This window comes from Melanotaenia boesemani, chromosome 22, assembly GCF_017639745.1.
Source record: "Melanotaenia boesemani isolate fMelBoe1 chromosome 22, fMelBoe1.pri, whole genome shotgun sequence".
Lineage (NCBI taxonomy): Eukaryota > Metazoa > Chordata > Actinopteri > Atheriniformes > Melanotaeniidae > Melanotaenia > Melanotaenia boesemani.
The window spans coordinates 17,304,280-17,320,428 of NC_055703.1; the positions used below are offsets into that span (position 1 = coordinate 17,304,280).

The 16,149-nt window shown below is 40.6% G+C and overlaps 1 protein-coding gene across 1 annotated transcript; it reads right to left on the reverse strand.

Moving 5' to 3' along the window:
- Positions 1 to 269: 269 nt before the first annotated feature.
- Positions 270 to 5,768, reverse strand: mycn (MYCN proto-oncogene, bHLH transcription factor). The gene is made up of 3 exons (XM_041976698.1): positions 5,486 to 5,768; positions 4,435 to 5,080; positions 270 to 2,319 (listed from the first exon to the last, which is right to left on the reverse strand). Exons 2-3 carry the CDS (start codon positions 5,057 to 5,059, stop codon positions 1,541 to 1,543), a joined length of 1,404 nt encoding a protein of 467 aa, XP_041832632.1. The 5' UTR covers positions 5,060 to 5,080; positions 5,486 to 5,768; the 3' UTR covers positions 270 to 1,540.
- Positions 5,769 to 16,149: the final 10,381 nt, after the last annotated feature.

Sequence of the window (16,149 nt, forward strand, 5' to 3'; positions counted from 1 at the left end):
TGTGGGTGTGTGTGTGTGGGTGGGTGTAAGAGGCTACAGAGGGGGAGGTAGCCGCAGGGTGCTGAGAGGATTCAGAAGACACTCTCTTTCTTTGTCAGGATGTTTTTTTAAGAGGAGCAAAACAAATACATAAATGTGGATGCAAGCAGGACAATAAACAGTAAGAGTCAGACATACAGGAGGTGAAGGGTTAAATGGAACGTTCCCTTTTTTTTCTTATTTTTTTGGCAAAAAAAAACAAAAAAAACAAAACAAAATAATGATAAAGATCAGGATTTTATGATGTCTATTTATTTTTCAAAATGAGGTATTTCAAAGTGCTATGAGTTGCAGCACTAAATGTACATTTTAAAAATTAAAGAAAAAAAACAATAGAGGAAATATAAACAAAAGAGAAAAAAAACGAAAACAAAGTCCAGGTACATAAAGATAGAGCACATTTGTTGTTCAAAAGACTTATTTGAGATAGAGAAAATGACAAGATAAAGTGATATCTACCAAGAACTCATTTTCATACGAAAATATAAGTATCAAATTTAGTATGTATCAGATTCACACTAAAAACATAAAGGTGTGTAGAATTAGTAATATGATACAATACAAAGAAAAAGAAGAAGAAGAAAAAACAATATGTTGTTATATTACAAATGACTCTCATAAATTGAGGCCTTACAGTACTTTAAAATGTATATAAACTTCCAGTCTAGTAATTGGCAGCTTCCTGACTTGTATATATATAAAAAACCAAGGACAAAGTGTTATAAAACAAGGCAGATCTGAGTGTATTTTGTCTGTACACTATTGTTATATACAAAAGTGTCGGCTAGCAAGGTGCACAGTTATACATCCACTGACTTGGTTTGAGCACCAGTGTGAGAGGAGTGAGAGAAAGAGAACCTGTAGTGGCTTTGTTTATGTGTCCCTTAACGCCTCAGTCATTATAGTCTTTTGAGATTTGCAGTTGTGAAGGCAAAGTAAGTGTGCACTGCTTCTTGTACATGAACTCTCCAAGCAAAGTGCCCTCTAACACCCGCCCCTTTGTGAAATCAACAGATTCCAGGCTGGTGTCACAGTGAGTACAAAAAAAAAAAGAAGAAGAAAAAATACAAATAGAAATTATATAAAAATTAGAGGAAGGTAAAGACTAAAAAGTGTCTCTTTCCTCATTCTGTTCTCTTTTTATCGTTCCTCGATGTGACTGGATTGAAAAAGTAAACCCTAAACATTCTTAACGTCAACAAATGTGCAAAAAAAGTGGCGGCAGTGAAAGTCCAAGCATCCCTCCAGTAACCTCCTCCGCCCACTCCCCTCCCCTCCTCCAGGTGTATGTAAGCATCTTAAAATGAACATCCTCTGAGATTTTGTTTTTGTATGTGCATGTGTACAATAGATATGCAGGCCCATGTGCCTGTGCTTAAGTCTCTAGGCCTATGTGTGCATCTAATCCTGTTTAAGATTCAGTTGAGGCAGAGGAGTTGGGGGCACAAGGAGGGTCAGTCAAGGGTATATGAGAGTGTTTCTGTGTTGAAGCGGTTGTCTGTTAGCGAGTCCTCGCCTGCTCTAGCCGGCGCATCAGCTGTTGCCTGCGGGCCTGGAGCCTGTCCTTCTCCTGCTGGAGCCTCATCTCTTCTGTTTCTAGTGAGCTCACATACTCGGTGGCCTTCTTCAGGATCAGCACCTTTGCTGCCTTCTCATTGTGTGCCAGCTCTGGCACGTGGTCACGCAGAGTCAGGAAGCTGGAGCGTAGGTCATTGCGGCGCTGGCGCTCCAGGATGTTGTGGTTGCGTCTGCGCTCACTGTCCTCAGAGTCGGAGCTGCCACGTGGACTGCTGTCCCCGCTGGTGCTGCGCTTGCTGCGCGCCCCTGATGTGCCGGTTACTGAGATGCAGGATGAGGAGGAGGATGAGGAGGATGAAGAGGTTGTTCTGGTAGGAGGGCGTGGTGCATCTGCTATCTTCTGCTTCTTTGGAGGTGGGATTGGGTCATCATCTGAGGCATACGGTGAGGGGGCTGCGTAGTTGTGTTGCTGCTGGTGGACTGAACTCCTCTTTAGGATGAGCTCCTGAGGAGCTCGGCTGACGAACCGACTCATCACGCCGGACCCTGAGACAATTCCTCTCCCATCTTGACTTTTGGGATGTACAGAGATGGTGACCGTGCCTGTAGCCATGGGGGATGCCTTGCTGATTGTGGAGCGTCTCTTCTCTACTGTTACAACATCAATCTCTTCCTCCTCCTCTTCCTCCTCCTCCTCCTCCTCCTCCTCCTCTTCTTCCTCTTCCTCCTCATCTTCATCGTCTTCCTCTTCGTCGTCCTCATCTGGGAAAAGAAGACAAAGTAAGTTAATTGCTTTGACACACCAACTATTCTCACTATGTGTACCAGCAGGTGACAGATATGTATGTGAATGTACAGCATACATAGGTGAGTCAGATAAAGAGAGAATGTGTGTGGGAGAGAATGTTGCTCAGTGCTGTTTGCACAAGTAGAAAACATCTTAATGCTTAGTGTCAGTCACTTCTCAACTAATCCACTCTGCAGGCATTGGCATGTTCAGTCTCAGTGCTGAGCACACAAGTTCTGTTTCTGCCTTTTAATCGAACTCCCCCTTTCAAAACTTCTAATCCTCTGAGACTAAAACGACACAGTTTTCAGTCTATCACTGGAGTCCCAAAAACCATTTAGTATGTGAGATAGCAGCAAGGTCGTCAAGAAAATTAACTTTTGCTCTTTAGTAAGCTCCTCATCTTAACTCTTATGTTAAAACTGAGCAAAGAAGCTGAGTGTTATCATCCACTGACAGTGGGTTTTGAAGGTGAGAGGAAGTGACCAATCATGAGGCAGAGAGTGTGAGGCACAGTTAAAATGCCTTTGTGATAATGGCTCTCATTATCAGCTCAGGAGCATCTGAAGAGTGTGGCATTTTACAGCTTATGGTAACCCACTTCAGACACCACTGCGCCAGGATGCTGTCTCAACACACATGCTGATTGCACACACAGTCTGCTTGCTGACATCAAAACAAAGCTAGACACAGCTGGCTGGATGAGGGGGTGTGGCTGACTTTGCCACATGTGAGGCTCTTTGGTGTTTCACTCTCAGAATGGAACAGTTCATTTATTGGAGGAAATCTATTCAACTCTTCCATCTGCACAGCTGATTTTTATGGAAAGTGTGTTTTTAATACTAAGACTGGTCAGATTACATGGAAAAACCACATTTTTTGTATCGTAAGTCAGTGTCCCTTTTATGAAAAAAAGCAAAGAGCGCGGGAAATAGCCTACAAAGAGAGACGAGTCACACTACAAGCGGCGGAAGCGCTTTGGAGGGGCAGAGTGCGCGAGACAGTGGGGCGGCAGGCGATCGGATCACCACATTTTAAGCCCCAGAGCTGGAGCGGCGCCAGAGAGACAGCTGTCGAGATGGAGCGCTTGTTCAAAGCTGTCACCCCCCGACAACCATCACCAAAAAAAGAAGCAGTCCGGCCTCTCCTACGATTTCTTTTATTCGATATGGAGGAGGTGTTTGGCAAGGCTGACTGAGTCTGCCCTCTGTGCCAAGCTGGAGGCCTTTGTACTACTGTTTGAGAGCGAAAAGACTCTGATAAGGACTTGTGAGTGTTTGTTTAGGGAAGTCATGGCCAGTAATACAGAAAATATAGTATTGGTTTTTACTATTAAACAGTATTTTCCCAATTTAGACACACTATACTGTCGCAATACTCAACAAAGACAATGGAAAACGTTTTTGGGGTCTTTTGTCTGTTATTTTTTATGTGGACTCTTTCTTCTGTTTATTTTCGAGGACCTAATTTTAGCTTTTAATTGAACTCAGGTCAGCCGTTACGACAGACTGCAAAATAAGTGCCAATTTCTCACTCGCTGTGCGTAATTAGTTTATTAATCCACGCGTAAAGAAAAGAAAAATCACGGTGCTGCGAACCGGACACCTCGTCAGCTCATCACATTATTGAACACAATTTCATCTCTCCTCCCACAACCTGGTCGGCGTGTGTTTGAGTGTGCGTGTGTGTGTTGTGTCTTTTTGTTTGGCATCGATGCCAACAGAGTTCAGTAAGGCACACAATTCCCCATTTTACTGCCATCTGCCGGATGAGGACCCCACAGATTACATAAACCGAGTTCACTGTGTCACTACTCCACTGTGTATGTGTATATGCGCGTGCGTGTATTTGTGCGAGTATGTCGAATGTAACGAGGTAATCCGATTTTGGGCCAGTCATATGAACAGCTCCACTCATGATTAGATAGGATGCGGAGCTTACAATTACAATAATAACCATAACAACAATAATACAAATAATACCAATAGTGATGTAATCTCACTGCATTAAATATTTTTTATATATATATATATATATTTTATATATATTTTTTTTTTTCAGAAGTAACAAAAAGTTTTTCTTATTCTTACCGGAGTCACTTTGCGCGTCCCCGTGAATTGTGGATGTGTTAATGGTCCCAGTTGCGTCCCTGCTGCAGTTGTTCTTGTTGACCGGGAAGGGGAACACTACAGTGGGGTCCACACATTCTGATACCGAGTTGCGGCTGACCACCTCCGGCGCTTTGACGCACACGTTCCTTCCTCCTGCTGTGGCTGTGGAAATAGCTTTACCCAGTTTCTCTGTTACCACCCGCTCCAGCTTTTCCCTGGCAGAGAACCCACTCCACATACAGTCCTGTATAATGATGCTGTTGGGGTTTGTATCCAAAGCGGAACCGAATAGGTCCCCATCGTCGGATGCTCCCCATATATCGTCCTCGGGCAGGAGCAGCAGCTCGGACGCCCAATCCAGAGGGTCCCCTAAGCCGAAGCCAAGGGGGTCTGCTTCCGGGGAGGCAGCAGCCGGCTCTCCCGGTAGCGCGGCGCGGCTCGGAGAGAGGGGCGGAGTGGGCAGCAACTCGAATTTCTTCCAGATGTCCTCCCCCGGTGGCGCAGAGTCAGGACCACAGAAGTAGAAGTCGTCCTCATCCGGGTAGAAACATGGTTGTAAGGAGTCAAACTCCAAATCGGAGTTTTTACTCATGATCGCCGGCATTCTATCCCCCAATCGAAAAACCTGTGGAGACAAAAGATACTCTGCTTTGGTGTCCACATTAAAGAATGCCTCCCCATTTCCTCTCCCCTCTATCATACCTGAAAACTACACTAAAGACAGAGCATGAGTCAAAAGCCCACACACAGTCCTCCACACTAAATACCAAACTGCCTCCTCTGTGGGATTTAAAAACCACACCGATCTCACAGGAGAATGTGCGTAAATGTGATTGTTACGCACAAATTGTGCCAAATGGCTCACTGCCGCACTTCTTTGCATACACACAAAAATTGTTTAAAAAAAACAAATACAGATTTGGCTGATAAATAAATAAAATGACAACAATTAAATCTATCAGAGGCTTTGTTTTGTCTGAAGGATGTGAAACAAGAGTTACACGAGCTTCTGAAATGAGAAGATGCTCACCTCGTCCTGACTTGGGATGATAATGTGTGAACCAATTTTTCTCGTATCTCGCAGTCAGTAATACAGACACCAGATTTGGAGCAGTCATCTACTTCGGGAGCAAAGACAGTCCTCTGACACACATTGTGGCTGGCTGCAGAGTGTTATACACTTCGTTCTTTAGGAAACAGGCTCCTCCCACATGGGCTGCAGGGAGGGAGGTACCTAGAGTCGGGCTTTTGGTTTGATGCTGCGCGGGAGACGCGCTGGCTGGGAGCTTTCTTTCAAGGTAAATAAATAAAATAGTCTTAACTTCGAAAGCAAGAACGAAAGTGTGAAAAAGTTAAGCACATGAAGGTAGTAGAAATTTAACAACTAAATGAGGATGAAATAAAGAACAGTGAAAAGAGACTATGGGAAATAAGAAATGAAAAAAATAAAAACCAGAAATTAATTATAGCCTCAGGCAAACTGTCTCACATGTCCAATGCGATGTCAAAGCCAGGATCAGAAAATTAGCAGCTGAGAAGTCTGATCTGATTGATGATGGCTGCTGGAGCTCTTATTTTTCTCTTTTTTTTTAGCAACCCTTATCCATTCAATGTAATTCTCATAACATTTCAGAATTTACTTTAAAAAAAGAAAGAACAACATTTATGTTGTCCTATGCAAGAGGCCAAACTGTGTCATTTAATGTTTTCGCTCGACAGTGTGGAAAAGATCAAAATCATATTTTTTGTGGCTAAAATAAAAACATTTTCTTGGCTTATCAGCCTAGTTTAACCAGCGTGTCATTTTTATAAATCTTTCTTAACACACCAAACCCTTCTGCTATTCTCTTCCTCCCCTTTAGACCTCTAAACATTTTCTCTTTTGTCTAAGGACCACCAGCATCCCTGGATGAGAAGACAAAGTGTAGGGCTCACTTGCGCCCTCCTACGGACACATGCAAAACAGCATCCGAGATGCGCTCTATCACCAAACTGAGCGAGCGCTTTAGACAAAGACGTGAAAATAAAAATAGTTTTCCCAAATAAAGGAGGTGAAAAAAATGTCACTCCCGGAAAAGAAAAGCAAATTCACTTCTGCTGGGCTGCGAGGAGCACCGTTTTCTTAGAGAACAGGCTTTGCAGGACGGAGAAGCTTTCAGTTGCCTCCGGGATGAGGCAGTATCTGAGAAAAGCATGTTACGTAACCGCTAGCGGTGGTTGTAGCCTGGAGTCTTTCCCATTCCCTTTTCTAATAAGAGCTTAGAAGGAGCTGCGCATCTGTAATTATGCGCAGGCGTGCATAATCCTAATATTGACTTATTTAGGGAAAAACGTTTACAAAAAGGATTGCAGTTGAATACCAGCTGTGAGCAGGAAGAATGACAACTCCCAGCTATTTTCAGACAAAAGAAAGAAAGAAAGAAAGAAAAAAATAAAGCAAAATAATATCTTAAGAAAAATTTGCAACTGGACACAAAGTTGGCAGACATTAAAAGGGGGGAAATAATGTAAATAAACACAATTTGCATATAACTGGAAAGTTTTTTTTCTCTGCTTGAACAAATATTGTCTTTGTTTCTTTGTTAAGAATAATACAATTACTAAAATGTATTTATTGATATTGAGTTCAAACAACTAAAGCCAGTTAAAGTGAGAATCTGCAGCTGTTCGGTCCACAGAGCAGGAATAGCAGGGAGTTTCCTGGGACTTTCTATGGAGTCAGCTCCCAGGAACATGGAGAGAAACTCCCCACAGGCTCTTACATGTCCGCTGCTTTTTTTTCTCCTCAAACTGCCTAACAGCTCTGACCTCCAGCAGCAGCTTCCTCAGCTGTGAAACCAGACTGAGAGGGAGTGAGAACACAAAGGAAGTTTTTTTTTTTTTTTTTTTTTTCTGGGTAAGCACAGGAAGCTGTAGAGCCTGATACTCTATTTTCTGCCAATAATCAGTCGTGTTCGAAAAATTTAATATTGTTATGGTGTTTTTCAACATGGAATTATGCCTATTGAATCAGTGTTTTCAAAATATTGCATGTCTTCACATAATGGTTTCCTCTGAAATTATGCAGATGTTTGTCAGTTTTGTTAGTTCAAAGGGCAAGAAGTACAATAACACTTACCCTGAACATACCGACTTCATTTTTAAACAGTTCAGTTTGTAGCAAATTACAAGAAATCTTGTCCTCATTATGATTCTCTTCACATGAATGAAATTAGATGAAAAAAGAAAAGCAGACTAGTCAGAGGTGGAGCAATGCTTGTCTCTTTGCTAGTTGTTTTTATGACAGTTTTGGTGTGCCCATCCTCCCTCCCACCATTCACCTCTGGACCAGGACATGGATGGTTAAGCAATTAGGCCAGTTTTGATAAAAGATTCATAAGTCACCCCAGTGGATCGTGCAAACACAAGCATGTTGTGAGTAAAATCTGCTTGCGATGACATCGGGACTAGCTGTGTTCGGTCAGACAGCACGCACATCATCGTTTTTGCATTTTGTGCTTGGGTCTGTGTGAGCGTGCAGCCTGGATGTGTATATGTCTACTAATGTCGTGATTTATTTCAGGTGAAACAATCTCTGGCACAGTCCACTTTAATTATGCAGCAGGGTGTGTAGATGCAGTCACCACATTATCCCAAGTCACCTGTTATAGGGTCAATATTCAGAAGCTGCCTAGTGTGTGCTGTCTCTCTGAAAGGAAATTGAAAATAAATGCAGAGCTCTTGTGGGGTGCTTAAAAACATTAGGAGCATGCATTCTGTATAATCTGCATGCTGTGAATTAGTAGTGCTTTGTCTGGAAAAGACCCACTTATTTACATTGGTACTGTATATGACATCCTCATTTCAAGAGAGGCAAATTGTTGGACTGACTGGTGATGTTTTTCCTTTAGTTTCCCTTTATAGACAGCTTGAATGAAGACCTCTTGAGCAAGACAGCTTACACAACAAGGCAGTGCATCACATTTACTTGTCACAGTACTATTGATAGTTTTTTCCTGTATGCAGATGCTCCCCTCCATCAAAGATCTCTTGCTGGGTTATGGTAATTTTTCATTGTGTCATCCTGAACTCTCCTCCCATATTTTAAGTCAAGTCATGTTAGCTACATTTGGTGACTATGAAGCTTACGTTTAATAAGGAAGTTTGTTTCTGTTCTGTCATTTCCCTGTTAGGTTTGACATCAGTACAGCCCTCCATCCCTCCGTTTCAACCACCTTCTGATACCAGAAGAGCCTAATCAGAAGTATTTATGATCTCCTTTCTCCTCTCATCTCCGACCAGCATATACTATATAGTCTACCTCTTGGGTGGGGGAATTCCTACTGTGCTACCATATACCCTATCCCCTTCATTTGTTCATGTCACCACGCCACTGAAATGATGCACTGGAGTCTAGTTACCAAACAAAGGTTTCATGTTCAACTGCTGCATCACTGAATTTTGTTACACCCTTTCAGTTGATCTCTTCTTATGGAAAGTCCAGTTAGCACATGTTTAATACAATTATTATTTATTTTCATATTTCCATACTCAACTTGAAGTTGACTGTGGCCTCAGAACAAAATAGATATCCTCGTGGTTTGTTTTAAATTAAGAGAGCTAATATTAGTTGGATTTTCTATATCTGCAGGAAAATAAGAAGGTGTAACTTTTTACAAAAGCCCACTTTAGTTGTGTCAATGTGACCAGAGGCTGTTAGATCAAGTATAATTGTCACCACTAGCAAAATGACAGCAGCCTCCCTGAATCCCTCCGCCTGCTTCATAAATTAAGCAGTTGTTTTAAACCTGACCCACTGTCCCTAAAAGTAGAAAAGAGTCACCTTTCACCAGAAAAAAAGGACTAAAATAAAAGATTTGAGGTGGCAGCTCCTGGTTGACCCAACAGCGTTGGCCTTGAGCAACTCCCAGATGTCAGTGTTTCCAGTCTATATGAGATTTCTTTTAAGTGTGTTTAGATGACTGCTGACAGTTTTCATTTGCTAGCATGCTCCTGCAAAGCAAACAGAATGACTGCAGCAGCAGAACCAATTAAATTAGGCAAGCAAATACAAGGGTGTAATTACGCTGCCCTGGCACAGTTAATTGTGCTGATTATTGTTTTATGCAGACTGATGACTTTAAATACCTCAAAGAAACAAAAAAAGTTGCAGCAATTTAACCTTTTTGGCCAAATGTTGTCATAACTTTTGGCCTAATTTTAAAATACTGAAAATAAAGCTTGTGTTAGTGGAGCACACTTTACATTGCCAGACAGTAATATATTTAAAAACACTTTCTGCTCAATAAATATTTTCATATGAAGACAGTTATGAAAGATTTTACAGTAACACACTGCGTACTTCTCAGGAATCTCATTACATGTAATAAAAAAAAAGCTGTTGTATTATCATAATGTCTTGTAAGTTCAAATGTTCAAATCTGGTTTAATTAAAGGTTGCTGTGAAGGAAGGGCAGGCTATATTAACTGTAAGCATTGTAGGTGAGACATGCGTTAAGAGATATCAGCAAATGAAAAAAAAAACAACTTGCTGCTCTTTTTAGTGTTTCATCATGTATTTAGTGAAGTCAGTTATTTAGTAAATGTGTCTTTGGTGAAGTCAAACATTTTACAACATCAAAGTGTTGGAAAATCCTTAAATAAAACTAGCAGGGTCTTACATGGTCCATACATTAACCTGCACATCAGTCAGTCTGTGTGAGGCATTAAGTCTCCTCTTCTTTAATCATGTCAAGTCAGATTCCACAGTGGCATCCTCTCCTCAAACAAACCAGCTCCATGATGGGCCTGTGTTTGTTCGTGATCCACTCCATTACATTTCAGCTGCAGCAAAACCCTCCACCCACGGACCACACCAACACAGTGGAGCCTCTTCCCACCCCGTTCACCTTCACCTCACCCCGCGCTAATCAGGCGCTCACTTTTATCCCTAAAGCCATTCATTAGCCACCCAGTCAAACATCAGCTTCAGCCCCCCCACCCTTAACGTCTTGCATCAATCATTTTTTTTTTCTGTTTGTCATTTGCCATTGTTTAGTTAAGGACAATGTGAAATGTGATTGATGCTTGCATGACAATTAAAAATCGCTTTTAAAGTCAATGTAGCATACAGTTAAATTCTGCCTTTTCACAAAGTTTGGACAGGATGCACTGACATTGTTGACAGGTTCATCATGTTGCTTGAGATCGCTCTGATATGGATTTGGAACTGAACTGTTCAGAGTCGAAGCGTTTACAAGCCTGAGGCGATGGATGATTCAGGTGAAAACAAATTCTTCATTTTAATAATGTTGGCAGTTATGACTTCATCAAGATTTTGCAAGAGATATAGCTTTGTAGAGAAAAGAAAGTACGAGTTGCAACAAAGCCCTGAGGAATTTTTACCTGAGTAATTCCTCACTGAACAGCCCCAGCAGTAGGAACATTTTTAAACCATTATGAAGTTATTTTGAATATTAACCAATATGAGAATTTCAAGTTTTTTTTTTTTTTTTTTTAGAAAGAATAAACTTGTTCAGGAGGTATTCTGGCCTTTAGATATTGGATTTTCTGAGTATCACTCCTTCCAGGATAAACACCACGCTATAGTTCTTGTTAACTGATGAATTTATTTAATTGCACCTTAGCAGGGATGAAAAAAATCCACTGTTGAACTGTTGACATACAGAGAAACAAATAACATGGCACCAAATTAAATTTATAAATGGACACAATTAAAGATGTAAATAAAAACACATCGGAGGCGGCACAAAACCAAGAGGGAATGAGGTAGTTCGAAAAAGACAGCGAAAATCTTGACATTGACAGCACACATCATCCTCAAACATCACAAAACCTCTTCTGCTTTGCATGGATCTGTGCATACCACCAAACAAATTTTCGACCTGCTGTGAAAATGTACGTACCCCACACAAACTCTTGTCATTTGAAAGTGACAGAGTATTACTGAAACTCTCTCTTATACAGTGAATTTAGGAACTGTGACTTTCTGAAGTCAAAATGGGGGAAAAAAATTCATTTTGAGGATTTGAGGTCTGATGACTTACATCTGATCAACAAAACTAAACCACATGTGATCTAATTTTCCAACGGATCAGTTTTTGCTGTTTATGTCACATGAAGATATTAACACTTATCTATGAGCTCTTGCTGCGAAGTACACACATTTACACACAGCGGTGTTGGATTATCATACTGATTAAAAATGTAAAAAACTGATAAACGTTTCTAAATGTGTGATTTCGCTAAGTCAGTTGTTTCAACTTCCTCATTATATTCCCAACATCTCTCTGGGATCCCAGCTCAGTGTTGGTCAGTATGTGGTCAGACTGGTGTCCCTCTGCAGCCAGAGATGTCTCAGATCTATTTGCCTCCCATTGTATGCCTGCAGCAGAGATGCTGACCTTAACAATGTCCATTTCATGGCCCAAAGCTGTGGATAGTTTGACTGTGACACTGCTCTCAGTTTTCAGTTTTCTTAAATGTGTTGGCAGGAAGTCAGCAAGTTTCTCTGATGATGGACACGCCATCGTCTCTGAACCTCCTCCTGAGACTGCAACATTCCACTGATGTGCAGCATTCCTTCTTTTTATATTAATTTTGTGTCTTTTTTTTTTCTTCATTTGGATCTCGTTGTTATGATGTGTTTTTCTGATCCAGCTGGCTACTGAACACACGGAAAGCATCCTGGGAGGATTGATGGGAGGAGAAAAGGTCCTGGAGCTTCGCTCAATTCCAAGTCAGTTAGGATCTATCATGGAAAAATGCGTAGGAACAAGTTTATGCACAAATTCATACATCTGAATATTTTTGGGTGCATGTACTTTGCACAGTTTTGGTTGTACACCATTTTTCAGTATGAAAGCTACGCAATCCTTCATACACGAGGTCCCTGGTGAGCAATAAATAAATAAATAAAAAAAGGGATGATGTGCAACAAGGGACATTAGTTTGGTTAAAAAAAAAATCCATTTCCAAAATAAATCAAATCAATAATTCAAATAACTAAAAATGATAAATAATGACATGAAAGGCTAATATTTATGGCTGTTAAACTGAGTGCCAAAAGCATGCCTGTGTCAAGGAAGTGGGTGCTGTCTTGTTAGATCTTGCCCTCAAACTGTGTCTAAGTATGCCTACAGTTCTACCTGTACAATTAAAGAGGCACATCAGATGATAAATGGAGCACATAAGCACCACTTTTTCCACTTGAGTAATACCTCTGTGTATTGTTGACAGAATTTTAAGTGGAATTTATTCCACCCAGAATTATACTCTTTTGATACAACAGTAAGATGTGTTTGGAGGGAACTGAAAATACATTTAAAAGCATTTTCAGCTCAAGAAATATTTCCATATAATAAAAGGTATGGAATATTTTACAGTAACACACCATGTCTACCTGTCAGGAATCTAATTCATGTATCATCACAATGTCATGTGATGTTCAAATCTGGTTTAATTAAAAGGTTGCTATGAAGGAAGAACAGTAAGTTTTGCAGCTGCATAACTGTAGACCAGGTGAAATATATAAGAGATATCATGCAAATGAAAATGAGGAATTTACTCTGTGTGGGAACATTTTTAGATGGACAGCGATATGCATGTTTTCTCATACTTTGCTAAAGTGAAAGTAAAGATTGGACGTTGATAATTGTATAGGGTGGCAGACCATTGTGTGACTTTAAATGGGACCCATTTAAAGTTATTTATTTATTTATTCATTACATTGATCATTTGCAGTCCTCAGGAGTTCCCATTAGAGCGTAAAATGGGAGGTAATCGTGTATCACATTGTTGTATAGATCACATTACAAGTTATGGATCAAGTCATGACCATCAATCAATAAACTTAGCCCTGAAGGTGAACATCATTAGGAGACCTGACGATCAATCGAAAATCAATGTCAGTGATGGATTAAAGTATTGGCTCCAACAATGCAATCCAGTCTTTCTGATCTGACTGGACCGCCTCGGCTCTGTCATTGGTCCTGAACTGGCTGGACACTATCATACATAAACGTGCCCTCAAAGCCCCACTCCACCCATTTCTAAAACCTTTCCAGACTCACCCTGGGAGAAACATTGGCCTGTTTAAAATGTTGCACGTAAATTCAGTTTTGCCTTGACATCTTTATGAGCCCATTGTTGCTTTTTCTGAAAAAAAGGGAGGCTTTGGTAAGTTTGTGGAGTTGTGAATCAGGGGAAGGAAGCCTTATTTAACTGACAGGGGTCTGTTAAACACATTGGAGCACAGACTGTTAACTGATAAGACTAGAAATCCTTAAGTGCACTGTGCTCTGATGCTTGTTTATAATAAATAAGAACTTTGTAGTTCCTTTAAGGATCAATTTTTTGAAAAATCTAAGTATTATATTAGAGAATATTGATGGACAACAAGAATATTCTTCAAGTTTTTTACACTATCCTTATTTGCTTTTTGTCTTTTTTGGAAGACAAGTGTGTTTCAAGGGACATTTTCTGAATAAGATCTAAAGCAAAAAAAATTGAACATGACTGACTTGACAGAAGATAAACTTTTTAAAAAAATCTATAGAGGAACCACACCAAGTAAGAAATACTCAATGTTGTAAGAATAAATTGTTAAAAACACCTGGGCATTAGTTAAACCAAAGGGTATTTATAATGACCCAGAGGTGTGTTAAAGGTTATCATCCACTCATCTCAGTCACAGAATCGCACCAGAGGGTAGGCATTTCTGAGATCCAGTTTAGTAAACATCTGGGCTCCATCCAGGACTGAGTAATAGAAAGGGATATTTATTTTTAACAGTGATGTTATTTGGGCCACAAAAATAAATGTAAGGGCGCATGGTATCATCCTTCTTGCCCACAAAGAGAAACCCTGCCCCAAGAAGAGAGGATGATGGATGAATTATACCTGCGGCCAATGATTCGGTGATGTACATCTCCATGGCAGCCCACTCAGGACAAATGAGGTTGTGTGCCTGCTAGATGGCAAAAGTGCTCCTGGCAAAAGATCAGCAGCAGTCATATGGTCATTGAGGATGTAGCGATAAGGCCTCTTCTTTAATGAAAACCTTGCACAGATCATGACAAAACTTGGGTACTTTGGAGAAATCATGTGCCGCAGAAGTAATCTCAACAGTAATCTCAGCAGGGTCAAGACTACTGGGTGGACAGGCTGAATGAAGACTAAGTGGAATAACAGGACTGGTTCCAGGTAACATCTCTCCCTGCTGGCCAATCTATATGAGGATTATGAGTGTTTAAGCAGGGAAGACCCAACACCAGCAGGGAACTAGGTGAAAGTAGGAGGAATAACTCGATCCTCTCAGAATGACTACCAGAAAGCAACAAAGTAAGTGAAGTGGTAGAGTGCATTACTTCCATGATGATCTGTCCATCCAAAGTCCTTACTGCCTGTGGGTGCTCAGGGGGAACAATGGTAAGAAATTTATTCTATTCTATTCTATTCTATTCTATTCTATTCTATTCTATTCTACAGTCATTTAGCAGACTCTTTTATCCAAAGCGACTTACATTTGAGAGTAAGAACAACACAAGCAAGAGTTCAAACAGGACATCATAATATAAGAGCCAAAGTCTGATCAAAGAAACTGGCTTCAGCACCACAATCAATAAGGGCTGAAAGAGGAACAGAACATTGCTGGTGAGACCAAGTAGCCAGTAATAACAGACGTAGTGGGGCAACATGCTCAGGGGTGGTGTTGCTTGTCAGGACCCCCACGTTTACTGACATTAAGATGCTTTTGACAGAGACAAACATCTAACACAGGTTGCAGCACAGTGCTCCAGTTGCCCGCAGTACAAACACTCACCTGCATTCAGTCAGGATAGATGAGTTTATCCAACCTGCATGGGCTCCTCAGTGGGTGGTTGTGGAGACACCTCAGGGAACACTAAACAGGAAGAATGGTTGGGATGTAGAGTTCATTGGTTGAGGTGATGGACAAGACACCTCACGTCTTCTCTATCGCAAACAGTTGTCTTATTTCAAAAGCCAGGGAATTGAGAGTTTAAATAAGGAGATGAATCACATAACAAGTTCACCCTTGAGACCTTCAAAGAACTGACAATAGTGCTGCATCATTCCAGTCGACAGTGACGGTGCACAACTCCACTAAGCAGAGTAGCCTTTTGGCTGCTTGCACTTCCCCTGTTCTGATGATCAAAAACTGTCTTTGTCTCTATATCTACAGAGAGGAATGTGACTGGAGTCTGAGCATTATAAGCCTCTGCCCAGGCCAACGCGCTCCCTTGCAGCAATCCCATAATGTACTCTTTGGTCGTTGTTACTGGCCTATCCTGGAAAACCAAAGCACTCTGAAGAAGGAAAACTTTGCACCTGTTCAGTTCACCGTGGAAAGGTTCAGTCAGGCAGGTATGATTCATATGATGCTTTAGATCTGTAAAAATCAAAAAAGGCATCTGTGAGCTAACAAGTTTATATTAAAGATATATATATATATATATATATATATATATATATATATATATATATACATATATAAACAATTATATATAAAACAATTATATCAGATTTTATTATTTAATGTCAGACTAAATGCTACCAAACACAAAGACAAATCAGCCACTTTGTGCATTTGTATTGTATTTGAAAATCACTAGTGCAACATTTTTACCTTAAAAGTAACAGATATCTTTTCTGACTCCAGTAATCTTCCTTTTC